The sequence below is a fragment of the Onychostruthus taczanowskii genome, unplaced genomic scaffold (genome assembly GCF_017590055.1).
Source record: "Onychostruthus taczanowskii isolate IOZ18803 unplaced genomic scaffold, ASM1759005v1 scaffold9, whole genome shotgun sequence".
Classification (NCBI taxonomy): Eukaryota; Metazoa; Chordata; class Aves; order Passeriformes; family Passeridae; genus Onychostruthus; species Onychostruthus taczanowskii.
The window spans coordinates 17142834-17170696 of NW_024506993.1; the positions used below are offsets into that span (position 1 = coordinate 17142834).

At 42.4% G+C, this 27863-nt stretch overlaps 3 protein-coding genes across 11 annotated transcripts in view; 2 read left to right on the forward strand and 1 right to left on the reverse strand.

Moving 5' to 3' along the window:
- Window positions 1-21208, forward strand: part of SHISA5 (shisa family member 5) — a 38996-nt gene extending 17788 nt beyond the window's left edge. For 3 of the 8 annotated variants that reach the window (XM_041425460.1, XM_041425459.1, XM_041425458.1), the window contains exons 4-6: window positions 785-900; window positions 1199-1414; window positions 3620-5397. In XM_041425460.1, the coding sequence (XP_041281394.1) occupies window positions 785-900; window positions 1199-1414; window positions 3620-3696 (409 nt within the window). In that variant the 3' untranslated portion in view covers window positions 3697-5397. Of the gene's footprint in view, window positions 1-784; window positions 901-1198; window positions 1415-3619; window positions 5398-6970; window positions 8484-15170; window positions 15307-19495; window positions 20173-20708 lie in introns of those variants that run through there. The other 5 variants (XR_005954170.1, XR_005954173.1, XR_005954174.1 and 2 more) reach the window with 5 other exon arrangements.
- Window positions 12161-22950, reverse strand: LOC121347112 (ATR interacting protein). Of its 2 annotated transcripts, none has more exons than XM_041425457.1 (13): window positions 22637-22950; window positions 21368-21450; window positions 20194-20364; window positions 19451-19566; window positions 19001-19161; window positions 17929-18027; window positions 17329-17458; window positions 15848-16573; window positions 15178-15320; window positions 14533-14624; window positions 13598-13681; window positions 13083-13329; window positions 12161-12606 (listed from the first exon to the last, which is right to left on the reverse strand). In XM_041425457.1, the coding sequence occupies exons 1-13, from the start codon at window positions 22911-22913 to the stop codon at window positions 12545-12547; spliced, it is 2391 nt and encodes a 796-aa protein (XP_041281391.1). In that variant the 5' UTR covers window positions 22914-22950; the 3' UTR covers window positions 12161-12544. The 2 variants fall into 2 exon arrangements, with proteins under 2 accessions (XP_041281391.1, XP_041281389.1); XM_041425455.1 differs by having other exon boundaries at window positions 21368-21453.
- A 2777-nt stretch (window positions 22951-25727) lies between these two features.
- LOC121347114 (protein BTG1-like) lies at window positions 25728-27130 on the forward strand. The gene is made up of 2 exons (XM_041425461.1): window positions 25728-25938; window positions 26154-27130. Exons 1-2 carry the CDS (start codon window positions 25821-25823, stop codon window positions 26504-26506), a joined length of 471 nt encoding a protein of 156 aa, XP_041281395.1. The 5' UTR covers window positions 25728-25820; the 3' UTR covers window positions 26507-27130.
- The last annotated feature ends 733 nt before the right edge of the window (window positions 27131-27863 follow it).

Genomic DNA, 27863 nt, shown 5'->3' on the forward strand with positions numbered 1-27863 from the left:
GTTCCCAAAACTGATGCATGGTGTGTTTTCTAAGAAATAAGAATGCTGGAGACTTTGGCTTCCATGGAAGATGGGCTTTATTGATTTCAGGCAGTAGGAAACAGATAATTTCATTTAGCACTTGAAAGGGAATTGTCACTGGCTTTGCTGTGATATCTTTTCTCTCCTGTGTGGTAAATAGGACTTATAAAGCTTTGAGAGGTAACTGGTTTTGTCTGCCTCCATCATTTGGTGCTCGTCACAGAAGTCAAAGCTGTTGTAATGTCTGGTCTTCCCATAACAAATTTGGGAGTTTTAGACAGTGTTTCTGTATCCCATAATGTAGCCTGGCATATTTACTGTTGCAAAAAAGTTAGGATTTCAGTTCTTCCTAACTATAACATGGATTCTAAAATACCTGTTTACAGAGGCCAAGGAACCTGCCAAGAATCTGTTCAGGGCTGAGATTGTCTTGAGTTGGGGACTGGGAGGTCTTAGGGAATGTGGGAAGAACTTGCTGTCACCCTGAAGGGTGGGTTGCTTCATTGTGGGCTTGCTCTGAACCTGTGTGTTCACACTAAAACAACAACAGCCACAGTCAGACTGAAATGAGAGGGTCCAAAGACCCCTTGGAAAGGGTGGTGCAGCTTCCCCTGGCTTAGCAGACCTGACCTCCTGCAGCACTGCCTTGCACAGTTGTTTCTTAGTCCAATAAGTACTGAGAGATTGGAGGAGGAGCAATGCGTTTGCTGCAGGTTTGGTTAAAGAGTGACTCTTACCAATTCTGGTGGTTTCTGTCTTGCAGTTTTGGAACCCTCATTGCCATTGGAGTTACTGTTTTTGCAGTGATTGTCGTTACTATTATTCTGTGCCTCACCTGTTCCTGTTGCTGTCTGTACAAAGCATGTCGAAGACCACGCCGTAAGTAGCTCTTGATTTATTTTCTTTTTCACATCTTTGAAGAGGATTTTTTTTATCCCTCCTGGAAAATTGTCTTCCTGTAAGAGGTGAAAATACTCTGCTCAGAAGTTGCAGTACCTAAATATTAAAAATAAGCATTTAAGCAGCTTCAGAATGTGAAGTTGGAGAGAGATGTTTTGGAGTATTTTCTGAGCATTTAGAAGTTCTCTTCCATCCCACCACGTGGGGAGTCTGGGAGTTGGTGGGGGTTTTCTTTAGGGACCAGCAGCACTAACCATGTTCCTTTTCCTTGCTGCAGCTGTGGTGACCACTGCCACCACGACGGTGGTTCACTCTGCCTATCCCCAGCAGCCAGCAATGCCACCCAGCTACCCAGCAGCTCCCTATCAAGGCTACCAGCCCGTGGCTGTGCAGCCCCAGCCGGGGATGCCGGTGGCTCCCTACCCTGCCCAGTACCCTCCCCCGTACCCCACGCAGCCGGCAGGACCCCCAGCTTACCATGAAACTGTGGCAGGTAAGGCAGCGCCGAGTGCTTCTGCATCTCCTGAACAGCTAAGAGACAGCTGCTCTGGAGAAAATCTTAGGTTATTTACATTTAATATTGTCTGTGGCCGTGTTAATACAAATGGAAACAAATTCCGTAGAACTCAAAGTTGTGGTGGATGCTGTTTTTCACCCTGGTGGAAATTTCCCTCTCACTGTTTTGGTGTTAAGCATTGCCAGAGGAGGTGTGAGCTGGAGCTGTATGGCAAAGTTTGGCAATGTGTGGGACTGTCAGCAGATCCAGTAGAATGTTTTACTAATTCAGTTGACATTTAATGTTAAAATCAAAGTCAATTAACATACATACATACATACATATGTATGTAAAGATGAGTTGGATGTTTCCACATTTCCTTTCTAATCTAATATCTGCAAGCTCTATTCTATAAGAGCATGTAGTGACAGGACAAGGGAGGATAGATTCAAACTAAAGGACAGCAAGTTCAGATTAGTTATTATTCAATAATAATAATATATATATATATTATATATCTATTTATAGCTAGTAATATATAATTATATATATTTATAAGTACCTATCTATCTATATGCATACATATATAAAGCCTAGTTATTAGGAAAAAATTGTTTACTGTGAGGTTTGTGAGGCCCTGGCACAAATAGGCCAGAGAAGCTATGGACTCATCTCTAGAAGTGTCCAAGGCCAGTTTGGATGGAGTCCTGAACAGCCTGGTCTCATGGAAGGTGTCCCTGTCCATGACAAAGGGATTGGAAGGAGAAGTCTGTTAACAACTTGCAGTTAGAATTATCAGAATCTTTGTTCTTCAGCTTTCCTTCTTTCACAGCATTGTTTTCCTGCAGCCTTATTGTTGAAATGACTAATTCCCACTTCTGCTAATAGCTGTTCTCTGAACAATTGGCTCCAGACTGCTCAGAGGGGCCAAAACTAGGCTTTTACCTGTAGGATCTTCAAGTTCTCTTACAAACCTCACTTGTCATCCTTTTAAGTAACAAAGTATAGTCCTGACTAGTAGATAATGCCCTTAGAAAGTAACTTCCAGGACAACTTGGATACAAAATGGCTTTTCATGGTGTGAAAGATTTGCAAACAGTTAGAAATTGTACATTAATAATGTGCAAACCAGCCCCACATGTGAAAACACTGACTTGGCAGGACTGTTGACTCTATTTTTCTGTCATAAATGCCAAAGAAGCTGTGGGTTTTACAGGATTATGCCAAAGTACGTTGGCTTCATCTTTTTCATATGAAGGAGCCAATAAATTAGTCATTTCACTTCTCCTGCTGCTGGGTTCTCAGGCTGTTGCTGGTTTGTTAGTTTTAAAGCAGTTGTTTGGGAGTTTTTTTGTTTATTTTTTTTTTCTGGGAACTTACCAAAGCACTTTCCATGTTGGCAGCTGAAAATGCCTCACAGTGAGAGTTTTTCCTTCATTTCCCCTGCCTTTTAACCAAGGAGCAGGCTGTTAATGAGGTCACGTGCCAGGGGAGAATACCTGCTCTGCCACAGCAGCCAACCCCACTCACTTTACAAGATCAGCAGAAGATAACCACACTTGCACTTTCCAGGGATCTCATCAGGTGCTACTTGAACAAACTTGTGCTGTTTGACGGAGCTGAAAATGGAGGTGTCCCTTGAGAGCAGCTTTTCTCAGAGCAGTAGAAAATAAGGATCTCTTCCAAGGGATGCACATCTGGTATATAAGTCAAACTTTTTCATGTGCTCAGTAGTGCTGGGATATTTTTCCCTTTTATTTTACTTCCTTAAATAATTTTTGACACTTCACAGGAAAGCATTTTCCCTGAAGGAATCCTAATATGATTTCTCTAGTCCTTTTACCAGTGTTTTTTTTTTCTCAGCACACTGTCATGTACATCCTCTTGTATGTGCACCCCTTACTTCCACTGGCTCTTTTTTTGAGCCAGATCTGTTCCTTTTTTTTTTTTAGACTAGATTCTTCCCTAAAGGCTGCTCATGTACACTCAGAATCAAAAAAGCCCCAAAGTGAACAAGAACAAAAGTTTTTGTGCTCTTGCTTCTGAAATGCAGATGTTTTATGACAAGCTGTTTTCAAGTCCTGTTAAGATACTAAGTTGAACCTCTTAACTGTGTGCTCAAAACAGAAATTGCTATTTTATATGTGGAATTGAGAATGTACTTTTTACAAATCTGTTTTTTCTTGTGTTTTGCTTTTGCAGCTGGTGCTGGAGCCCCTTACCCCACCCAGCCCCCTTACAACCCTGCTTACATGGATCCTCAGAAGCCCACCTATTGAAAAGCTTCTACTGTGCTTCTGCATACAAAACTTTTAAAAATATAATTTGTTCTGTTTACACCATTCACCTGTACTATATTTTTCTGGAAGACAACAATCTTTTGTTAAAGTAGAGTGAAAATCAATTAATTATCTTCTTTTTTTTTAATGCTCCAAGGAAGGAGTATTTTTCTTGCAGAAGTTAATTTATACCTCAAGCAAATACAAAAAGAGATTTTGCTCTAGATACAATGAGAGTAACGAGAAGAAAGAGTATTTCTGAAATACAGAACCACAATACCATTTGCTGTGCAATAATTTTGAGAGGAGTGGTCTAATATTGAGCTTTGTCAAATACCAAAAGCTGTAGCAATCTTTTGCACAGTATTAAAATGTAAAATTTTAACCTCTGAGAAACTACCTGATACGTGTTATGTAAGTTCTGCCTGTTTTGAAGCTACTATTGTTAGGTAAGCTACCATTTAATACATTTCATTTATCATTCAAAAGGGAATTTTCCTTTTTTGCAACACCTTTACCTGTGGTAAGGGGTAGTAAACCATGTTTAATTGCCTTTGAACTAGTTCTAAATAGCATGAGTTGGTTATTTCCTTGTTTTCTGTCCCAATTTTAAGGTTTATAAACTGTGTCTCCATTGGGTGTTACAGCTAAAAATAACAGACTCTCTGCCACTTAAAGGACCAAATAGATCAAACGCTGAAACCCTGAAAATTCTCTATAAAAATTATTGGATGAGTATTTCTTGTTCAGGTAGTGTTGGACAAGCTTACTTCAGCCATCTGTTGTTGATGAGTTTGGAATTAAAATCAGCCCCTTAATCACACGTTAACAGGGGTACCTTGGCAGCATTCAGTCCTGCCTCATCCCAGAGAAGGAATTCCTTTACAGGAGGGATGGGATGTCAGCAGAAGATTGGGGTTTGCAAATGCTCAGGTTTTTTCCACTGCCTCTAGTGGGACCTGTAGGTGGCAGGAAGCTAAGAATTACAGACCTTCATAAATCCAGTCTGCACTGGAGTAACAGTGTGCTGGGTGAGGGGCCACAGTGAGCATGAAACCTCCCTTTTGTCTTTAATGAGAAGTCAGGGAAAGGAAGGATTTGGTCACAGGCAGGTCATGTATTTTTAAGAAGGTAATGCTTTGAGTCATGAAACATCTTGAGACATCCTCATGGCTGTTAACACTGCTTAGGCTTTAGGCTTTATGAATCTTTCATTGCTCAAACGAAAAAGGTGGGGGTTTTTTTCACTGTCCTCAACAATTCTGTCTTTTCCAATGTTGAAATGCAATTTAATCCTCATAGAACTATGTAGTTATTTGCATGTATCACTGTGACATAATCACTGAAATAATTTTAACATATCTTTTACACTGATTTTACTTTTTTAGAAGGGCCATTGAGCCATTTGTCCTGTCATTCTACATTTGGGGTATATTATTGTTTGGTGGCATTGTTTTACCTCACAGAGTGGGTGGAAGTTGCTGTTGTCAAAGGCAGCCTTGTTCCCCTTTCTGATTTTTTGAGTCTATTTCTGGATTATTCAGACTTTTTTTTTTTTTAAGAAAGTTTTCAGGGCATTTCAGAAGAAACTTGTTTAAAGTTTTTACACTGGGGTTCATGACAACCTGTGCCCCTCTGTTACACCTCTCTGAGTGTTGAATTTAACAGCATTAAATGGTGCCAAGAGGCACTTACAGAGCATTTATCTGTGTATCCTGTGTCTGTGTTCCTCTTTCCTGCTGTGTCAGCTGAGGAATTGGGCAAAACTTCATTACACTGTCAGATGTTACATGGACCAACCAAAAAAGGATGGTGTTTCCTGTATGGAGGAGGAAGTATTGCCTTAGAAATCTGGAATGTTTCTGTGGAGGGCGCTGAGCAGAAATAAATCCTCTGCTACAGATCCTACCCCTGGTGCTTATTCATGGAGAAGGAGGGCAGAGATTGTCCCAGCACCTTTGTTAGTCCGTGTGCAGCCAGGCCAGGGAGATCACAGGTACAGCACCCAGTCTGGGGCTTCCTGAGGTGGTTACTGTGCCCTGTTTTTCCTCTTCCCCACCTGGTGTGACAAAGGGAGCTGCTGCTCGTGGCAGTCACAGTGTCATGTTTGGGTTGTGAGAGGGAACTCTGCAGTTTCGTGGCAGGATGGCTCAGTCATCATCCCTGAGGAGATGGGAGGAAAGTAAGGAGGCAGCAGTAGGAGACATTCCCAAATGCAAGGTTTTGGGGTGGAAGTTGTACAGACCAAACAAGTTACTGTGCCCTGTTTTTCCTGTTCCCCACCTGGTGTGACAAAGGGAGCAGCTCGTGGCAGTCACAGTGTCATGTTTGGGTTGTGAGAGGGAACTCTGCAGTTTCGTGGCAGGATGGCTCAGTCATCATCCCTGAGGAGATGGGAGGAAAGTAAGGAGGCAGCAGTAGGAGACATTCCCAAATGCAAGGTTTTGGGGTGGAAGTTGTACAGACCAAACAGATGGCCCTGAATTGCCACTGCTCGGTGTGGGGAGATGAGTGGTAGGCTTAAGGAGCTGAAAATTGACACCTTTCCATCAGTGGACATGTGCAAATGATGGCTGTGTACAAGTGAAGAGATCAGTCATTAATGTACAAGGAACTGCCTTAGCAATACTATTACTAATTCAGTTACAAAACTTATTGAAAGAAGCGAAAATGGTCCAGTTCAAAATAATTCAGATTAATATGATTAATTTCATATTGTTAGTGCATTAATCATCATTAACAATGAGGTGTAGGACCAAATTTTATTTGGTTCTTGTCCTGCAGCCTTGTTGAAGCTTGTTTTCAAATACTGAAGAGAATGGGGTGGTTACAGAAAAGATGGAGATGATCCATAAGTTTTTAGTTGAAGCACTGCTGGTGTGTCAGTCCCAGTAGCTGTTGCCTTCATGTCACACTTGTTCTCCACAGTGCTCTAGGGAGGGGGAAGGGAGCTAAGACTTTAAATGTTGATATATATATTTTTTTTAATTCTGTAAGTGCCTTTGTTTCAGAAATGTTTTGTGAAATTAAAGACAGTAGAATATTGAATTTACTAGATAATCATTGTTGCTTTTGTTACATACTGTAACCTCGCTTTATATGTTGTTTGTAGGTTAAACATGAGTATTCAAACCAAATGGCATAAACTCTATGCACCTTTATAATAAATTCAGTGTTTGAAGTACATTCTGTCAACTTGGTTTTCTTAGCCTCATTTTGAATATTATTTAGGGGTGTGTCTGCAAAGCTGCGTTTTCCTTCATGTGTTTGACAGCTCGTGTTACTGAACGTCCTTCAGGTCACCTTGTATCATTAATATCACTTCTGGTGGTGAAGACTGGAGCCAAACCAAAATTACAAATCACAGCATAAAGCAAGGACAGTGTATGCTGCTGAGTGATCCTCTGATGGGCTGCTGCCAAGCAAGTCCAAAAGGATTGATTCTAAGGAAGTCTGTAAATTCATTAAAAATACCTTCTCCCTTCTCAGCCTGTTTAAACTTGGGTGGTAAGTATTGTGCCTCATTCATCAAATCGACCAATTCAGCATGAGGTAAGTGATGCTTTCTACTCTGAAAATGTTTTTGCTAAAGTGTTTGTGTATTTTATAGTTTTGATAAAAATGTTTTAGAAGGGTTGTAGTCACACCCCTGACTCATTAGTCTTTCACTTGAAAATATTTTTTTGAGAAGGTCAGGAGTATTCTTTATATGACACCACACAGCAGTGAATTGTTTAGTGTATAAGCATTATTACCTTGAATTGCCAGCTACATCCTAATGTAGCATTTAAAAGAAAAACAAAGGGAGACACAGAAATTTTTTAAAAACCCACTAACACCCAATCAAAACCCCATAATAATTGGGTAGTTTTGTAGTATTACTCTTTGATTTTGTTGGAGTCTCAGCTGCAGGCTGATAATGTGTTGGAGGTGCAATATAAATAATTTCACTTCCAGTTTTATTTCACAATTTCTCTTAGTTGACTGGGGGCAGCAGACAAAATGCATGCTCCTAAAAGCCTAAATCTAGAAAACATATAATTAATGTTTATGCTAGAAATGACACCAGGAAATTTCAGTTATTTGTGAAGATTTTGTTGACATTGCTTTTTAGTTCATCTATTTCTCTTTTCCCATGAATTTTAGCAGGTGCACCTGTTAAGGTTTGAGAAGTGACAGGCAGAGAAAAGCTCAGAGGAAAGCTGTGTGCCTTCCCCTCTCTGTGCACACAGGGCTGAGGAGCAGAACCTGGGTTTTGATGAAAACCTGCAGATTCCCTTAAGGAGCACATAGGGTTTCAAAGATACCTTCACCCTTTATTTTTGCAGCTAAGGGTTGTATAGGAGGGCAAATGGCTGAACTGACAAGGTGGGAGCCCAGGGTTAGGTGAGGAATATTGCTGGTTATGTTTTCATAATGTTTAATCAGCAGTTGTGTATGGTAGTGTGAATTTTTCCAGAACTAAACTTGGCATGCATTTAAAACTCATGGCAGGGTTGTGTGGGAAGGGCTGGACACACAGGAGGGAAAAACTTCAATTACTGCCAAACAACCAATTCTTGCCTGTTTTATTTTTTATAAGTATGGAAACTCAGTATCATAGTACTTGTAATAACTCACCAGATTGGCTTTAGCCAGTGGTTTGGGGCCTGTTTTTTTTCTCTCTGATTATTATTTGACCTTATCTAGTTGTTTTTGCAGCCTGTACCACAGGAACCTGGTCAGATTTACAGCTTTTCAGTGAGTCATGTAGGAGGGGGGAAACATGCACAAGTTAAACTTGAAAGGTGAGAGAAAGTTGAAGAAAACATTACTTTATCCTTTCAAGAGCTCAGGCTTCTGCACTGATGGAATTGTGTCCTCTGCAAAGGCAGCCCCCACCTCAGGGCCAGTTAGCCATTATAAAATGACCTCTGATAACCCATTTCCCTCACTGCACTCAAAATAACTTTTTAAAACCAGCTACTGCAGCCTTTTCATTCTAACACTTCTTGTTCCTGCAATGGGATTTGTGGTTCACTCTCTGATGGTACCTTGCCCCTGGAATCAGCTAGGATGTCATTCTCAGACTGTTGGACAGGGGTTGCAGCTCAGCTGTGCTGAGGTTCTCTAACAAAACAAATTGTTCATTCTCAAAACACCAACCAACAATATGATTAATGCATGGATTAAAACATTACTGTTTGTGTTACCTCTGTTAGGACACTCTACAGGCACTGACCATGTGTGAAAATAAAGTGGCCGTTTCCTCTGGATATTTTCAAAGCACATTAGCCTTTGAGCAACTATTGCACTGACAAGCTCTAGTATTAAGTTTTCAAGTTAGTCCAGGCTCAGCAGTGCTGGCAGTCACACTTCAGGTGTGAAGGTGTTAGCCCTTGCTCTTGGAAGCACTTTGCTAAACTTCAGCCATGGTGAGTTTGTAGATCTTTGTAGAGATCACAGATCACCTTTTCTTATCAGTCTGCTAAAGCAATTACAATCAACAATGTACATTTTTTACCAATTTACACTGGCAGTTTGTATTTGCTGTTACATTCACAGCAGATAACACAGTCTGTGCAGGCAGAACTGCTGCATTTTACCCTAACTAACCATTTGGCCATTATAGCCATAAATAATATTGCAGACTGTAACAAAAACATTCAGTGGTTAGGATGATTTTGTTCTAATTGTTTAGCACAGGCTTTTAAGCAGTAGCTGACTTGTGGGATTAATATGAATAAACCCAACTCGGGTCAGGGATGTTGTGTGCTACAAGATGAGGTGTTTTGTATTTACCATCTTCACCTATGTCAGCTTGGTTTAAAAAGATGGGGTTTTGAGGCCTGACATGACACAAAGCAGTTGTTTGGCTTCTCTGTGGGAGTTTGTTTCAGCTGGGGGCTGGGTGAACTGCAGAGGCCCCTTCCAACCTCACCAAGGCAATGATCTGCAAGGTGTAGAATTGAGCAAGGTTTCATTGAGCAGGAAAAAGCAGCTCTGGTGAGCTCAGCTTGCAGCCAAGGGGAAACCCTGGTTGCCATCCCCAGGGGCAAGGAAGCAGATGGGTGGCTGCTGCTGAGGAATGTGATAATCTGTGTAGAACATGCCTTGTGGCTTTCCTTTGCTCAGTACTTCATTGTTCAGTCTTGTGCCTGTGCTTGATGCCAGAGTAAATTGCTTTTCTCGGTTAATACAGAGGCACAGCTTATCTGTAACATGGTGTGGAAATGAAAAGCTGCTATGGTGGGAATTCTTCAGGAAGTGAAGAACTGATGATCAGGAATGATGAGCTGTTGCATACATGATTGGATCTTTTTAATCCTGAGAAAAATTCCAGGAAAAGTAAAAAGGGAGGAATTGCTGAAGGTCAGCACAATCTTAAAATAATCCTGACGAGGCTGATCACTGTAAAAGTCTTTAATTATGGTGGTTCTGTAAATATATTTCTTTTCTGCCTTTTCTCTTTAGGAGTACAGCCTCATTTTTCCTTAGGAATGTGAACAGACAGTGCCTTCAATTTTAAAGGCTGTGGTTTAATTTCACAATAACATGATGTTACTGTGATTCCTGCCAGTCAAAGTGTAGGGGATTGGATCTGTTTGGTTTATGGAGCCTGGGTTGTACTACTTTAAAGTCCAGAGTTGGGAGAAAATGAGAATGTAAATGTACATGTTTGGGAGTTGTTTGTTAGAGGGAGTGGGTGGGAAGGGATGCAGAGCCAGGAGGGAATGGTTAGGAGTTTTCCTACCAGTTTTTTCCAGAGATAACTCTTCTGTTTATATAAAGTTTAGCAATAATCCACTTCTCCCTTTTTCCAAGTTGCCATACACACACCCTTTAGAGGAAGCCAGGAATTTTTTTAAACAACTTTTTATAACTGGATTGCTCCAGCAGTTTGGGATTCCTTAGGGAACTGGTTTTTGCCCAAATTCTTAACAGTTCATTTGGTCTGTTCACCCAGATGGCTTAAATGTCTCTTATCTCCAGACACTTAAATTGTTTAGAGAAATTAAGTGGTGAGAACGGTTGAAAACTGATGATCACTGCATTTTGGGATATCTGAGGTACTGTGACTGTCACATCTTTGTTAGGACAGCTCTCTAAGCTTGCCTCTCACAGCAGGCTCATGGCCAGATACTGCTTTACCACAGCTCCCACTCAGTGGGCTGCTCTTAAGGAATTATCTTAATGTTTATTTTGGTTTTGAGGAAGGAAAGGGCTTTTACATGCACTTTCCAGGTCTTCTCTCTAATCCTGAAATCCTGAAGACCAGGAAACATTGTTTGGTTGTTGATTTTCCTTTTTTCTCTCTCTCTTTTTTTTTTTTTGGTTGCTTTGTTTATTTGCTTATTTATTTATTTTACATAGACAAGTCAAATGTTTTTTGTCACACTGATATCTACAGCTTGTCTTGTCCAGGGCCTGGTGACAGCTCCAGGGTTGTGACCATGCAAGCACGCACAGACTTGGAAGGCTTTGCTGCTCTGTGCCTGTGCATCCTTCCTTGGTGCATTTCAGCAGGAACATGGCAGTTTTCCAGATGCTATAAGGGACTTGAAACCTGTTACTGAGAGGAGCAGTTGGCAGCTTGTGTTTCACAGAATTGACCTGGCCCTGCCTGGTGCAGCTGCTGCTCAGAGAGGAGGAGGCTGAGCCCAGGCTGAGGGGAAGAAGCAGCTTTGGCTCTCTGGAGGTGCTGGATTATTATCCCAGTTCTTCCTGCATAGGCATTTCTAGGAAAGTTCTCTTCCAAAGCAAGAGCCAAGCCAGGAGCTTGCTGAGCACACTGGAGTGGGCTCTTTGCAGGAAGGGTCACAGGATCTTTGGGCATGACCAGAGAACAGAATGTCTCCCAATTTTCCAAAGGCTTCCTTCCCACTCTGATAAAGTCTCTTGTCCTCCTGGTTCCTGGATCCAGGCTTGTTCTTAATCAAGTGTCTGTTGAAAATGGAAAAGAGCTCTCCCATCTAAACACACACACCTGTGGGCTCATTTTAATAACTCCCCTTTATAGGGGCTCAGGCTCAGCTGGTGACCTCTGCAGCCCAGTTGAGGACCGTGCACACTTCAAAGGGTGGGGCAGCAGCTCTTCCTCCAACCTTTGGTGCTGAATCCCAGCAATGAGAGGCTCCTTCATCTTCTTCATGACCAAAAATCCCAGTCATTCTGCACACATTTAAAAATCCTTCTATTGCCTAGGATGCAACCCTCAACAGTACCATCTTACTCTTTTAAGGGGAATTGTAAAATGTGGGTTCTAGTATTGTTTGTTTTGGCATCTCAGTACTCTTTCAGGAGGCTGATGAAATTGAGCTCAGATGACCAATCCTCAGCAAGAAATTCAAAGCCCTGTAGTGAACTGCCAATTAAGTTATTTCTAGAAAGATTTTTAAAATCACCACAAACTGTTTACTGATGTTAACAATATGATAATTCTGGAAGTCACACAAGGAAGTGGTACAGCTACAAAAGACACAAGTGTGTTCAAAAGGCTTTCATATGAATGCAATGATGCCAAACACCTCAGCACATTCAGCACCGTAAATTCAGCTGTAGCCACAGTAAAATGGAGAATAGAGAGAAATTTCCATTCCATTCACAGTGGTTTCATACAGGATGGAATTCATAACCAGAACCAGTCATAAGCAGTCATGAGTTTGCACAGCAGTATCACTCTCATCAAAATTCCTTGGCTTTCAGCTACATTTAGATAGCAGTGAAATAATTACAACAGAGAAATGTGTCCTAGTTGTGCTGTGTTTGAGTGCAACCCAAGATTATCACTTAAAAGGATGATTCAAAGTTCACATTTACACTGGCAATGATGATTCAGATGAGGAAGGACAGAGATCTTTACTGTTGGCTAGCTGGAGTCTGTTCCTTGCTCTTCTGGCTCAGGAGGATACAATTCATCCAAAATCAGCTCTGCAACAAAAAATAATCTTTCAGAGAATTTTTTTTTCCTGCTTCATACAGTACAATTATAGCTGGTATCTGCATTTTAGAACATACTGATGGTAGAAGAGTACAGCAAATAAAGTGTTTGAAGGTTCCATGCAAACAGGTCTTTAGATTTGTGTTTTATCACACAAACTTCTCCCTTTCTTTTCTTTAATGCCTTTTTTAGGGACATAGTCCACTATCCCAGGTTGCTCCAAGCACCATCCAACCTGGCCTTGGACACTTCCAGGGATCCAGGGGCAGCCACAGCTACTCTGGGCACCCTGTGCCAGGGCCTGCCCACCCTCACAGGGAAGAATCTGTTCCTAATATCCAATCTAAACTGCCTCTAGAGGTCTGAGCAACAACCAGCTGTGGTACTTGTCAAAAGAGAAAAGTGACAGAAGTGAAATTTTTATTTCTGCAACATGGAGAAAAGCCAACATTTGACTGATTTTTACCTTCAGAGGCACTCAGTTTTTGAGTCTTTTTGAGAATGGCTCTTATTCCTGGCATGGCTTGGTCGTATTGATGGAGAACTTCCAAACAGTGTTCATGGAACAGTTTATCTTTCTGAGACAGGCTGTGCAAGAGTAAAACAGCATCCCGTAAAAACTGAATAACTCGTTCCCTATGTGCACACGAGCTGGTCTCAGATCTAATCTTCATCCACTGTCTGTGCAACATCACAATTAGTGCCTTAACCACCTGCAAGGGGAAAAACAGTGTCTCAAAACACAAAGCAAACATAGAGGAGCAGAAAACTTATTTCAATATGCTTAATCTCTTCAAGCTTTCAAATTTCAGGATATTTTCTAGCAAGCCAAAGCAAGCTTCCTAGAAGGTGTCATCCTCTAAAATACAGGACACCTCTGTTTCTCTACAGTAGAAAAAACAAAAGGGGCAAAGAGCAATTTCAGCATTGAGTACTTGGAACTTGTCAGCAGGTTAAACTGGGGCAGTGTGGTGAACATACCTCGAGGTAGCACTGACAGTCTGTGCCAGGAAATAAAACTGCTGGTCTGGAGCACCACATGCAGCGTGTCAGGAGCCTCACTGTCTGTTACAAACACAGGCTGTGTTAGAGTGAGAGCCAAGTTATGGTAATTCATTGCTAGTTTCAAATAGTCTTGGGGTATTTTTTTCTCCTAACAGCTGATGTCTTTTACCCTCAAAGTTGTACAAGTTTTTTTTTTTTTTTCCCCTCTAACACTTTATAGACAGAATTTGCCTTGCACAGAAATCTTCACAAATTTCTGATGAGTGAGGCTGACAAGGTCAGTGGCCTTTAATTTGCTGCATACAAATAATGTGTTTACCCCCACCTGCACTGTTATATTAAGTGTAATGGAAAGGGTTCAAAATTCTTTAAAATGAAGGAAGCAGAGAAAATAGAACCTCAGACAAGTCTGTTGTCACTTCTGTCTGCACAAACAACACAAATTAGGTTTAAAAGCTATTCTTTCTATATATAACCATGACTTAAACAGCAAGGTAGCATTTCCATTGAATGCCAGGAATATAAATCCTAAATCACTACAGGGTGCCTCTTCAATGTAATAAATACAATCAAAATGAAATTCAAATCATGCTTCTTTTTACTCTTCTATTGCTCTAAAAACAAAGCTTAGTGCTGAACATCTGCAGCCATCCTAGGATCTCCCTTGGTTTTTTCAGTGACTTGAAAGGCTATTATGACCAATGGTCTCTTCAGGGAATAGTTACTGATTCAGTTTCAAGCAGGTCCTTTCAAAAATCAATGTAATCCCTTACTGCAAGCCCATACTTGCAGTTTTGTATTTCAGCTAGAGAAAGAACTTGTTTTCAGACAATTTGTGCACTATCCTGCTCCTCCCACTCCCCCAACTGGAAGGAGGAGGAAAGAGCACATGGACACTCAGCCGTGGTTACCTCTTGCTCCAGCTGAAGCCAAAGCATTTCAGATGCTGATTTATCTGGTCTTGATGTTATGTACATGTAGAGTGCAAGGAGAAGGCAGGTGTCTGAAATAGAGAGAACTTTGTTCTTTTTCCAACCAGCCGTTTGTTCATGACAAAAATTGATTCTATCAGGTGAGAAAACATTTTGAGTTCTATCCTAGGGCTCATGGTACAGGCTCAGCTTCTTGTTTTACTTCCCACATTTTCAGCAGTGCTGAGGAAATTGGTATCCCTAAACTTTATATTTGCCTTTGTGGTAATCCTGTCCTGGTTCATTCCTAAGGAACTGAACAGAGATCATTCGTCATGCAGAGTACTGGAATCTCTGAGCAGTGCCATGAGCGCAGATAAATTTAACTTCAAAACTCCTCCAAAGCCCCTTTTTCCTCACCAACCTTAAATACACAATCTAGAAAGTCATTTTAGAATGGCTATCAAAAGCACTGCTTGTAGACAGATACCACAGGAGAAATACTCTCCAAATCATAAGCAGAAAACAAGTTTTCAGGTAACAGAGCAGACTTTTTGCTTTCTGGGATCTCAGCACCTTGGAGCAAGGCCTGTTTGCATTACTGTTAGTCATGGTAACAGTTCTCTTGTCTCCTGCAGTCTTTACCTGAATGAGAGCAGAGCTGAGCAACCAGCAGATGGTGCTGGGCAAGAGCACACAGGAGTCTCACAGTCAGGAGCACGGCAGGCACGGGCGTCTCGGGCCGCAGACAGCGCTGCAGCGCCTGGCTCCTCAGTAAGTGCTGGAAACTTCAGAACAAAACTGGGTTAGAAAAAGGAAGTGCAGTTACAAGTAGAAAATGCAGTATTTTTTGTAGGCAGTATCATAATTTTTGCTTTTTAAGCTATTCAGACTATACCCGATATAAATACAAAGTATGCTGGAAAACATTGTTACTCTGGCAGTCACTCTGCAGTTCACACTGGCAGTTCTACCTGCCAGAATGAGATCCTGTGCTTTCCTTCCTTATGCACCTCCCAGCAATCACAAAAACCCCAAAAATGAATGTTACAAAGCTTCTTCACTTTCAATGAGGCAACAGTATCTGCTTCATTTGAACATCATCAGCAAACCTTGTTACTGATCAGGGATGATTATTATACTCATTAACAGCAAAGGCAGTAGAAAGATCCTCAGCTGCTTCTCAAACATGATCTGTGATTTCTCTCATACATAGTACAACTTCTAGTGGAAGCTGCCCAGATGAGTTTTAACAGAGAATGAAAACTGCTAAGCAGCAGACTCTGAAATAATTTTAAAGCTATTACTGACTTACTTTATTAACAAGTCCATAGTTGAATTTTCAGCTAATTTTACCAAAACCTTAAGGCTTTGGCTCAGGATATTGTCAGTCTGGGAACCCCTTGCAGCAGAAAAAGTTAAAATCTGAAGCAGCTTTTTAAACAAAGAATGTTGAGCTCTGTCAGTATTGGGAGGATCCCGTGGAGGCAGCCCTCCTTGTGTCCTGCTCTCTTCTTTATTGTCACACTGATTGTCACACAAGACATTTTTGTCCGTCTTGGAAACCTGTTCATCTCCAGCAGCAGAACTGTTTCCCATTTCAGCAGACAGGAGTGTGTGGACAACATCCCAGCTGTAGAACACCAGATAATAAAGGATCCCCAGTGACACGAGAGTAGTTTCTTCAAGGGACAACCTGAAGTCCTCCTTGCCTGACCCCGAGTTTGTGCTGGCTCTGGAAGCAGCAGCTGGGTGGGTGCCACAAGCTCCATTCCCTGGCGCATCCCCGAGCTGCTCTGCTTGGCAGAAGGCACCAACGTGGTGCTCCACCAAGGGCAGGAGGTGCACAGCACCTTGGATCCTGCTCTGTGTGAGGGGCAGGAGCCCTCCCTGGCCTTCTGCTGGGCTTCCCTCAGATAATCCTTCATCCAGAGCAATCAAGTTCAGTCCTGTTATTGCCAGTTTTTGAGCTTCTTGCAGGGATACAAGAGGAGCGATTCCTTCTTGAGTTGTCCTGCTGCTGGGGAGTTGTGTGGGCTTCCTGTCCAAATGAAATAAAAAGGGAAATGCTTCACAAGAAAAGGCAGAGAACAGACTTGAAATCCGAGTTATCCATATTATGAATTGAATAATAGAAAGGCCAGAGTACTAAGAGATATCTGTTTCCAATATAGGAAATAAAGGGGGAAAAACATCCTCCTGCTCCTTGATGCCTGCACAGAAGAGCCATTTCAAAGCATGCTAGGTTTCATTGCTAATAAAATAACCTGTCTGAAAAGCAAAGGTATTTCAGAAGCTACAGTCTAATTCTGTAAAGTGAAAAACTATTATACTTCCTATCCAATCTTCATATTTAAAATGCTTTATCAGGAAATATATCTTGGAAAGTTGCACACCAATTGTACATTACAATTTGAACACGGTTTACATTTTGAAGATAGAAAACCAACTTTTTGATCACATCTTCAGCATTTTCTTCCCCCTTAACTCATTATCATGTTTCTGTCCTTCCCTCATTGCAATGCAAGCTGCTTACAGCTTTTTTTTTTAGTTTAGTTCTGTGCCTTCTCCTAACTGATAATTAACCTAATTATTTTTTAGTGATGTTCCAGTGTTTAGTATCTATGATAATCAAAGATAAAGAATGATGTTCCAAATTTTGCACTAAATGGCCTAGGCAGAGCATGATTTACCACAGGGAATGAGCTGTCCTGCATGACCAAGTGTTTCTTAGTACAGAGAATGCCACTGTGCTGAACGTGGCAGATACAGTTTAACAAAGCAAATAAAACTTACATATCCAAAGAGTTGGGCGGCAACACAGCTCCAGGTAGAGGCTCAGAGTCACTACTGAGAAGATGGCAGAAACCTAGAAGTGACCCAGGCACTATGGGCTGCTTCATCAGTGCATTCAGCAAGATAGAACCTGGAAGGATACAGAATTTTCTTTGGAGAAGTTTTGTCATCATCAACAAAAAAAATCAGTATTTCGGAAGATAAGCCTTATTGTGGGAGTGCTCACAACCTCAAATTTGGTTTGGTTTTTTCATGATCCAACTTTTTTCTTAACAGGAGGATGATTTTCAGAAAAATTAATTTAATATATATAAATATAAACCAAGTTGTATTTAGAGGTATTTTAATTATGATCCCGTATTAGCAAAATAGCTTGAGCCAAGTGATCACATATCCCAGCTGTTCTGGTGACTTGCCCTCCATTTTCCACTCCAGACATTGAAATTATGTGATGCAATTCCACTGCCAACTGTAACTAAGATAGTACCCCAAAGAATTCTTGGAGCTGACTGTTGAAAATGCTTTATAGTGTTGTTCTTTGGGTTTTTTTTAAGGTACATTTCCCCTGGTTTTATTTCTGCATTACTAGAATGATACTACCTTGTGTTTTTCGTTTGGGGACAGAGTTGTAGGAACCATTTTTTCCTGTTGCTTTGTGCTGCTTCAGGGATGAAACTTCAGGATGGGTTATCTTCCTGTCTGAAACAAACAGGGATTGGGAGAACACAGATCTGCACCCATCCTCTACACACACAGCCACAGTGTTAGATAATCTTTTAATCATCTCTATATATCACAATTACCAAGCAAACCAAGGCCAAAAGCCTTGCAGAGTTCAGAAAAAAAGTAAACAAATGTGTTTTTTCAAACAAATAGGCATATTGGCTGTTGTTACCATAACAAACAAGAGCAATACTGATGCTTTCATGCTACTGCATTTTTTTCTTTTTGCTGGTGTTCCTACTGCCCATATTTTTAGAATGAACTTTGTAACTGACAGGAACATCTCAGATTTTTCATGACTCTTCAAGTAAAGATTAGTTGGTGATAGCCACATTTCTTCCATTTATTATTTCCCATTGCTATAAAAAACCCACTACTTTTGTTTCATATTATAGCAATGTTCAAATATATGCAGACATTAATTTCCTAAGGTTTACTCAATGAATTTCAAGATAAAATTTTGTGAGAATTACTGCCCTACATATGAAAGAGGAAATTAGTACATTGTTTCAGTTCCTTCTTTAAAAATGGCTAAATATGTACCCTTTAAAATCCAATCCCCAAAACTAGAACAAGAATACAAAAGATGCATTACCTGACTAGCAGACCAAGAAATAGGCAAATTATTTCCTATTCTTTATGCAATGAGCAAAGAGAGATCAACAATTTGGATGTTTTAGTTCATCACGCAATAAAGTTTTTTATTGCAGCCACTGGCCACTTCATCATTGACACCTTGGCATCTGGTACTAAGGTATGAATTAAAATGATCTTCATGCAAATTTCAGTCATGGCTATTTAACTCCAGTTGGTATAAAGTGGGAAAAAACCTAACCAAAACCAAAATAAATAACTGTAAACTGACTGCAACTGTTCAGTCATGAAATACTTCTCTAATGTAGAATGTTCACATGTAGCTAAAAAGGTTGCAAGCTGTACATGAGTTTACCTTCTTTGATTGAAGTAGTCAGGGACACCAAATTTCCTGAAGAACACAGTGGCCTAGTGGACATTTCAGCACTGAAGGATTCCTTAGTAGGAAAAGATCTTCTTTCTGGCTGTAGAGAACATCCTTCTGATTTCCCTTGTACCACAAGATTCTTTTTAGGGCTAAGATAAAGAGACAAATCAGTATTTCTTTTGTAATTATTTTATTAAACAACAATATATTTTCTTTGAACTGTTTGATGTTTTAGAGATACTTCACTATAAACTCTTTGAATTTGTCACAGATACAAGGCTCTTTTTCGAGCAAATTCCACAGATGTCATCGAATTTTTTTGTTGTATTTTTTTAAAAACAACAGAGCTAAGAGTCACACGAAGAAAGAAAACCTCTTCAATAGTTTACACACATGGTTTGCAAAAATGAACACAAATTCCTTTTCCAACCCCCCTACCTCGTTGCTGGAACTGCCTGAGAAAGGTGTTTGTTTCTTTCACAGTTCTGAAGTCGTGTTCTTAATTCATTCATTTCTGCATCCTTGAACTGCAGCTCGGAGTGCAGCGACTGTAACTGAAAGAGGAGTTCAGGGCAGTTTTACTGTTACCAGTTCAGAAGAGCTGCAACTGCAGAGCAACTGAGTTACCAGAGAGCTGGAGATCACCATCTGCTTACTGTAAACTCCAAGATCTCAATTTTTAGGAATGTTAGCCCAGTAAGCACTCAGAGCCAAGTGCCAGGAGTTGAGGCAAGAAGCCTTTGTGAGTGGCTAAGACAGAGCAAGTGCCACGCAGAGCATGGCTCCAGTGAGGCTGCAGAGCCAGCTGGGCAAAAGCAGCCACTCTCCAGGGATGCACAGAGATGACTGCAACAAGAACAGCCATCTGATCAGAGCCACCAAGCATCTTCTGTCACTTCTTCCCACTCTAACATACATTCCACTTGCAAGGTTCTCGGGATGGCTTCAAAAAAGCAATAAGTAAATGAAAACCTCTACCACCTGAATTTCACTCCTTTATTTTGGCAGGGGAAAACCCTCAACAAGTTCTTTCAAATGTTTTCTTCTAAGTAAGAAAATAAAATCAAGCATTGTGGAAATTTCACACAAATTATGTTCTTCCTTTGACAAAATAGTCTGTGACATTAAGTCATAAACCAGCATCTGAATGGGATCTGCAGGTAACTGACATATTTACAAACCTTTTTGGAGAACTCTTTTTCTTTTTCACTCAAAATCTGAGATTTTTGCTGTTCCAGTAGCACGTATGATTTTTTCTGTTCTTCCATAGCATGCTCCATCTGCTGCATTGAGTCACGCAGAATTTTAATTTCTCCATTTTTAGTGAGAATTTCATCCTGCATTTCTTTCAGCTGCAAACAGAGGAGTTACATTATGGGATGAATATAGCCAAAAGTATGCATTTTCATCAGTATGTGGTTGAAAATTAGGTGTATTTGTAATTTCTAGGGAGAAAAACACTCCTGGTAACCCAGCATGGAAATTCTACACGTTGCTTCTGATCTTTCTCTGATTAAATCAGGCTCAGCTACTGTTTTCTTGAACATAATTAAAAATGATAAGATCATCCTTCTCTTTCCCCTTCTCTGCAATTATCTTTTTTTTTTTTTTTTTTTTTTTTTAAAGTGTTCTACTCACACACATCAATAATTCATTCATTGTTTGGATGATAACAGTGATAATTTATTCATTGCAGTACTACATCCATCAGCTCAGCCAACAGGCACTCTAAGACAAGGTACCACCCCCAGAATCTTCACGACATTGAGTCTCTCATACTTCCTGAGCAGCCACTACCACTCAGAGACAAGACTTTGGGGAGACAATGAAGAAGTTACTCAGAAAAACAAGAAGAAAAGATCAGGAAGACACTTCTCTACAACTGTGAAATTAGGATTTAATATGGGATACAGTGGGAGATTCCCTGATAAAGGTGGATATAACAGAGCTGGGAAAGATACAGAGAATGGAGAAAGGGAAACAGAGTATCTTTCCATAAATGACCACCCCAAGGTAAAGTAACATAAAGTCACTTGAAAGTCATGTCACTTTCTCAAACCTTTTCAGTTAAGCAAAACGACTCTGGCTGACAGGGCAGAGAAATTATTTGATAGGGAACAAATAAAACTGAAAAATTAGCATTTGCTAATCTGAAATGATCAAGAAATAAAATACTGCTCTCACTCTTTACTATTACTAGAGTTGTTTCTAGTACAATGATTTTAACACACCCCTGGATTACAAAGATTAGATCACCTTGATTAGAATTAAATGCTTGGGACTGGATTTATCCCACCTTTCAGTTATTCCTATCAAAAATATGACATTTAGAGGAGAAGGGAGGATACTGCCAACCTTCTGTTTGACTTCTTCATGCTGTGTCTGCAGCACTTCAAACTGGAATGCATCTCTCATCAGACCATCTTCTGCTCTGCTTCCTGCTGCAGGGAAAAGCCAAAATCTGAAGCACAGATGATGAATGTACATCACTGGTGACTCAACACCAAGGTTTTGTTATTTGTCATTGCATACATCTGATTACCTTAGTATTTTGCTGTCATTACAAACAGGTAAAGTGCCTCATCCAGCCACCACAGGATGTGCTAGTGCTTGTGCATCAATTCTTACAACAGAAGAACCCCTGCCCCTTCAAATTTCTAATCACAGAATGGTTTGGGTTGAAAGGGACCTTCAAGATCATCTCATATCTTAAACCAGCAAGATGAACCACAGCAAAAGCAAGCATTTCTTCTGAGATAACTTCAATTAATGCACAAACAAGTGTTCACTGAAAACTTATTCACCTGGAGAGGTGACAGATGTAAGGGTTGCTAAAACATACTTAGATTATTCAAGCTCTCTGAGGTTCATTATGAAGAAACCCCGGGTTTCATTTCTTTCAAAGTAGGCTCGAAAGTCAGCTGTTAGCACAAGGCATGCTATGCATTTATTAGTGAAAATTAAAAGGGGAAAATAATCTGAAAGCCAACATACTGCCAGAATATGATACCTAAAGCATGCTGAAAGTTTAGGAAACTCGGGTTTTTTATTTGGCAGGTTTAACACCCAGCACCCTCGTCCCAGGCTGGCATTAGCACGCACACACCCCCGGCACGGGCTCCTGGTGCCGTGAGATCAACGCAGTGTTCCTGCTGGGATTGTTATTCTCGTTATTCCTCCGAATCCCAAGCGTCCCTCTGACACTGGGGGCACCACCGTGGGGTGCGGGTGGCCAGGGGAACAGGCAGGAGCAATTCCCTTAAGGGAACTTACAAGAGCGATGGAGCAAGTCTATTTACAAGAGACAGGACGAGAGGGAGGGGCTTCACGGACGGAGATTTTAGGTTAGGTATTAGACAGAATTATTCCCTGTGAGGGAGGTGAGGCCCTGGCACAGGGTGCCCAGAGCAGCTGCGGCTGCCCCTGGATCCCTGGCAGTGTCCAAGGCCAGGCTGGACGGGGCTGGGAGCAGTCAGGGACAGTGGCAGGTGTCCCTGCCGTGGCAGGGGTGGCACTGGATGCGCCTGGAGGTCCCTGCCAACCCAGGCCGTTCTGTGCTTCCTAAAGGGACACCAAACCTTCCGCAGCAGCGGGGCAGGGAGGGGCAGCCCCCGGGACACCGACCTTGCCGCCCGCCCCGGGGCAGCTCCGGGGCTCCCCACGCGTGTCCCGCGGGCGGATCCTGCGACAGCGCCTGCGAGGCCAGGATGTCGATCTGCTCCAGGTCGTCCGCCGTGAAGTCATCACTGTCCCCGAAGGGGTCCACGATGCCCGTCACGGCGCTCTTGGGGCGCTTGTGCGGGGGAAGGACGCTCCGGAGCGCCGGCGGGGCGGCCGCAGCCCCGCTGTCCCCGCAGAGCGCGGCGCCGCTCCGCTTGCGCGGCCCGGGCAGCGCCGCCATGGCGGGACCGGGACCCGCGGGGCCCACACGCCGCGGGGCCGCCCCGGCCACGCCCCCGCCGCGCGCTGCGCCGCCCGCCAATCACCGCCGGGCAGCTCTCCCCGCACAGCCAATGGAGTGGCGGCGGCTTCAAAGCCAGTTGTAAGCGCCCCCGTGATTGGCCGCGCGCAGCAGATACGCAAGCGCCTCGCTGATTGGGAGGGAGGGAGGGAGGCGGGAAGGATCGTCCCCTCAGCGGTGTGAGGGGAAGGCGCTGACGTCAGATTTCGAGCGATGACGTCAGCCTGAGTAGTGACATCACTGTGAGGGTTGTCCCCCTGATTCACTCCTGGCTTCATCCCGGGCACGATGGCGTCACACCGCAGCTGCAGGGCGGCTCCGGCCCGTCCTGTGCGGCCGTGGCACTGCCGGCCGCGGGCACGGCTGCCCTCGGTGACCCGGGGCCTGTGAAAGCGTCGGGGAGGAGCGATGTTGGCAAAAGGCCCGAGCTGAGCCCCCGCCCTTACACTCCTGGCGTTAACCTCTTTGCAATCGTATTTGGCCCGTTTTTACATGGATGAGCGAGAGAGTTTCCAGCTCTGTATAACTCAGGTGGGTGTGGGTTTATGCTGATAAACCTTTTAAGAGGAGACTAGACCATAGCCTTGCAGCACATTTTTAAAACAGGGTTACAAACTATTTTCATTTCTACAAATCAGTTTACAAATCCCTTGATGGTCTTTTAAGTGAAAAGCACTGTGTCAGTGTGACATATTGCCAATTCTGTCAGAGAACTCTGATTTCTCTTGTTCATCTCGCTATTGCCCGTTCCGTGCAGTGAAATCACATTATCCCTAGAGGGTAATTTTCTTTATCCCTGCGGAGCATGAGCAGCCTGCGAGGAGCCAGCCCAAAGGAAGCCCCGAGGGTCGTTGTTGCCAGCTGTGGCATTGATTCCCAGTGGGAATCAGCTGGGAACAGCTGCACTGCTCAGCTCAGGTGCACACAAAAGGGGCGCTCTCACACGGGAACCGCACTTGTAGCACTTTGGGTTTGTGGTGCTGCTTGAAGGTTTTATTTTTGTTTCTCCAAGAAGTTGTTTTATCAGTTATGTGCTGGATCTGGGGAACTTGTGGATGGGTTTGATGCTCTAAACACTGAAGGTACCTTTATTTATTTATATTGCTTTTCTCCTTCTAGTGGGAGTGGTAACATAACGTTTGTCTTTGTAGTCTTGCCATAAAGAAAAGTTTCTTCTTGCTTTTAAGAATGGTTTATCTCTTTATGTTTAGAGAGAGATGCTTTAAGGAGATTGAGTAAAACCAAAATTTCTTGTTTGGTTTAAAACATCTGGCAATTTCTAGTGCTCTGTTTCTGCTGCTTATGTTTGTAGAGACATGTATGGAGAGCTTCATTTAAGTAATCTAAAAGGAGATGGATTTAGACATTACTTGTTCTTAATTATGGGTGGGTTTTGTTTGTTTTTTTTGTTGTTGTTTGTTTGGGATTTTTGTTGTTGTTTAATAAATTAATAGGATTGTGCTAGTATTACTATTTTTTATTACTGCTGCTTTTAAATAATAGTGTATTGTTTGAGTGGTATACCTTCAGTTTTACTTTCTCCTCTTCCTCTAGCTGAAGTTGAGGAAAAATACATGATAGAACACTTGCACAGAATTTATTTTTAACAAGGTAAACTAAGATACTGACTTTGTTTTCCTCTACTCCAGGTGTTCCTGCTAAAGAGACAATTACATGCAGAGGATTAGAACAACAACAAAGTAAGTCTGAGATGTAGAATTTGCTTTAAATACAGCTGCTCATGGAACCATTTTGGGCAGGGGAATGAAAGTAACACAGTTACATATCTGCTGATTTCTCATTTTTCTGTGTCTTGCTTACATTGAGTCTTAAATCTGAAACTCCCTGAGGAGAACACAAGAAATCAAAGTGTGGCTTTAGCCCTACCTGACAACTGTGGCTTCTTTTGACTTTTTATAGCCAGAATTTCTTGTTTCATTTGAATATTCCACTAAGGACTAATGAATCCAGGAGTCAGACCTCAATCCATGTGGGCAGTTTTAGCATTACCATTTGACTCTTGCAGTACTTTTAGCTACTTTTCATTTGCTTGATTCATTTGCTTTCTGCTCTTACCATTACTTTAGTTTCTCACAAGCAAGTTAAAACCAAGGCCCTCAATGTCTGTCCTGGCTTTAGCAGTACCTTGTTTTACTGACTTAAGAGTAAAATCACTGGGATAACAGGGAATTTGTGCATTTATTCATTTGGGTGCACGCATTGTGGAAGGGGGGAGCTCTTTAGCATAATTAAGCATTAAGTTTAATAACTTATGTGTGGATTTGGACAGTTCTTAGTGCTGCTAATGGTATGTTTATTCTAAATGTTAGCAAGAGTTCTGTAACTGCAATGCAAGTGTTGTGTCTTTGTGTTTCAATGAAGGTGGATGTGAATGTGTTTTGTGTAAATCGAAACTGAAGTGGATGTGACTGAATCAGTCCAGGTACCAGCAGAGATTAATTTTTTTTTTAGCTTATTTCCTAAAGTATGAGGTACTGAAATGCAAATGGGACTTCGGTGAAAACTTGTTCTAACAAAATAGCCTCTTGATCCAGACCTGAGAGCTGGTTAGGAGACGAGCGGTCTGAGTTTTGGGTAAATGTCCAGAGTTTTGTCATTTGCCGGTAGAGGGAAAGGAAATGCCGCGCGTCAAGGCTGACCTGGGACCCGTCCGTCCGAGATGGAGGGGATTTTACTCTGCGCTTGTATGGCGTCCTGAGAAAAGAGGGAAGGGGCCGAGGCAGGGTAGGGCGCTGCGTGCCCGGCGTGCGGCTGTCGCGCGGAGCCGCCCCCGGCCGCGGGGGCCGGGCCGGGCCGGGCGGCGCTGGCAGCGGGGCCGGGGCGGACATGAGGACCGAGATCTCCACGGCGGCCGCGTTCGTGACCCGCCTCCTGCGGGCCGCCGGCGGGGTCGGCGAGGAGCAGCTGCGGTGCTTCCGCGAGTGCCTGCAGGAGGCGATGCGCGGTGAGTGCCGGGGGGCATCCCCTCCGTGCATCCCCTCCGTGCATCCCCTCCGTGCATCCCCTCCGTCCTTCCCCTCCGTCCTTCCCCTCCGTCCTTCCCCTCCGTCCTTCCCCTCCGTCCATCCCCTCCGTCCTTCCCCTGCATCCCTCCCGTGTCCCGCGGGGTCCGGCGGAGCGCAGCCCCGCGCAGAAGCTCCTCTTTGTTCCCTCCCGCAGAGCACTACAAGCACCACTGGTTCCCCCTGGTGCCCTCCAAGGGCTCCGGCTACCGCTGCATCAGGATCAACCATAAGATGGACCCCTTGATAGGAAAGGCGGCGGGGATGATCGGACTGAGCCACGAGAGGCTCTTCCAGCTCTTACCCAGCGAATTAACGCTGTGGGTCGACCCCTTCGAAGTGTCCTATCGCATAGGTGAGGATGGGTCTATCTGTGTGCTGTACGAAAGCCCCCAGCCTGGGGGAAAGGCGGCCAAACAGCTGGAGAGCAGGACCAGCTGCAAGGAGGAGTGGAGGATTGGCACATCCAGCCCTTCCAAGAGTTACAACATGATGACGGTTTCTAGTTAAAAACAACTCTTCCCTGTACGATGTTGTATGTATCCCAGCCTCGTGGTAAAGTTAGATGTAACTGAGCTTTTTTGTTTATAATTATTTTTTTCACCCTATAGTCATTAAAGTCGTGGTAGCACTGCCAAGTTCTTTGTGGCCAAGGGCTAAATGTATAAAGCAGTTCTTTACACTGCGTGTTCCTTTCTGGGTTGTGTCCTGTAAATGCACTGTACAGATGGTGGATTGTTTTACACATTTATATTTTCGAAAAAGTTTTGCGTATTTGTAATAAAAAGCAATATTGTAGCACTCTTTATGATGGGTTTAGTCAAAATTAGTACTTGCTAAAAAAAAAAAAATCTGCAATTTGCAGAGCGATAACACAAAGGGGGGTGGGAAACAGATCTAACAAACTGCTCATAAATCTTTCCAGTGATTTGTCTGCACAGACTTCTCTCAGGGTCATTCAAGTTTGACTGTGAGGCACAAATCACAGAAATAACTCTTTATTTTTCCTTTTTCAAAACATGCATTTATTTGAGGGCTGGGTTCCATCACACCCCAATATTTTAGCAAAAAGAAGTGGGGAATTAATTGTCTTATTTCTAGTTATGGGAGTAGAAAAATAAAGACTTGCTTAAAATGCTTCTGACTTGTTTTGGTGGTGTGCTTTTTTTTGTTTGTTTGGGGTGTTTTGGTTGTTTGTTTTTTTTTTTTTCCCAGGCTCTTAAAGCTTATTCTGTCTATTTCTAATAATTGCAGAAAGCTTTGTAGTTAAAGAGATATAGCAGTGAACATCCATCTTTATTTCAGATCACAACAAAACACTCAGTTTTGGGAAAGCTTCCTGACTTCCTGTCTTCAGCTGAATGATCTATGGAGAGCTGGGTGGGTTTTTTGGTACTGAACGGAAGCAAAAGTACTCTTCTAATATTTTATCTATTGCAGAAAAAAACCCAAAAGCTTGGGTTTATAAGGAAATGGAGTTTGGGTTTAAAACTGCAACTTGCACCATGTAGGAACTCGAGTGAAAATTATCATCAATGCTGTCACTGCCTTGGCTTTTCTGGAAGGTAAATCCTGCTGTTTCTGGCTTTGAGTTCCTTATTTTTGTCAGGGTCTCTAATACCAGTTGGGTACAAGTTTTGATGAAGGTATCAAACACAGTAGATTTGATGTAATAACAATAACAAAATTTTGTGTTGCTGGTTTGTGTGGACACTCTTAGTGCTGATATCCCAGTAAAGGATTTAATTTACAGATATTGTGATTCCTGTTCTAAGAAGCAGTGGTTTCTAACTCAGCCACAGAAGGCTGCCTGGCATTGCTGATTTCTGCAGCCTGGTGTTGGGGCACGACTGAACACTTGATGAAA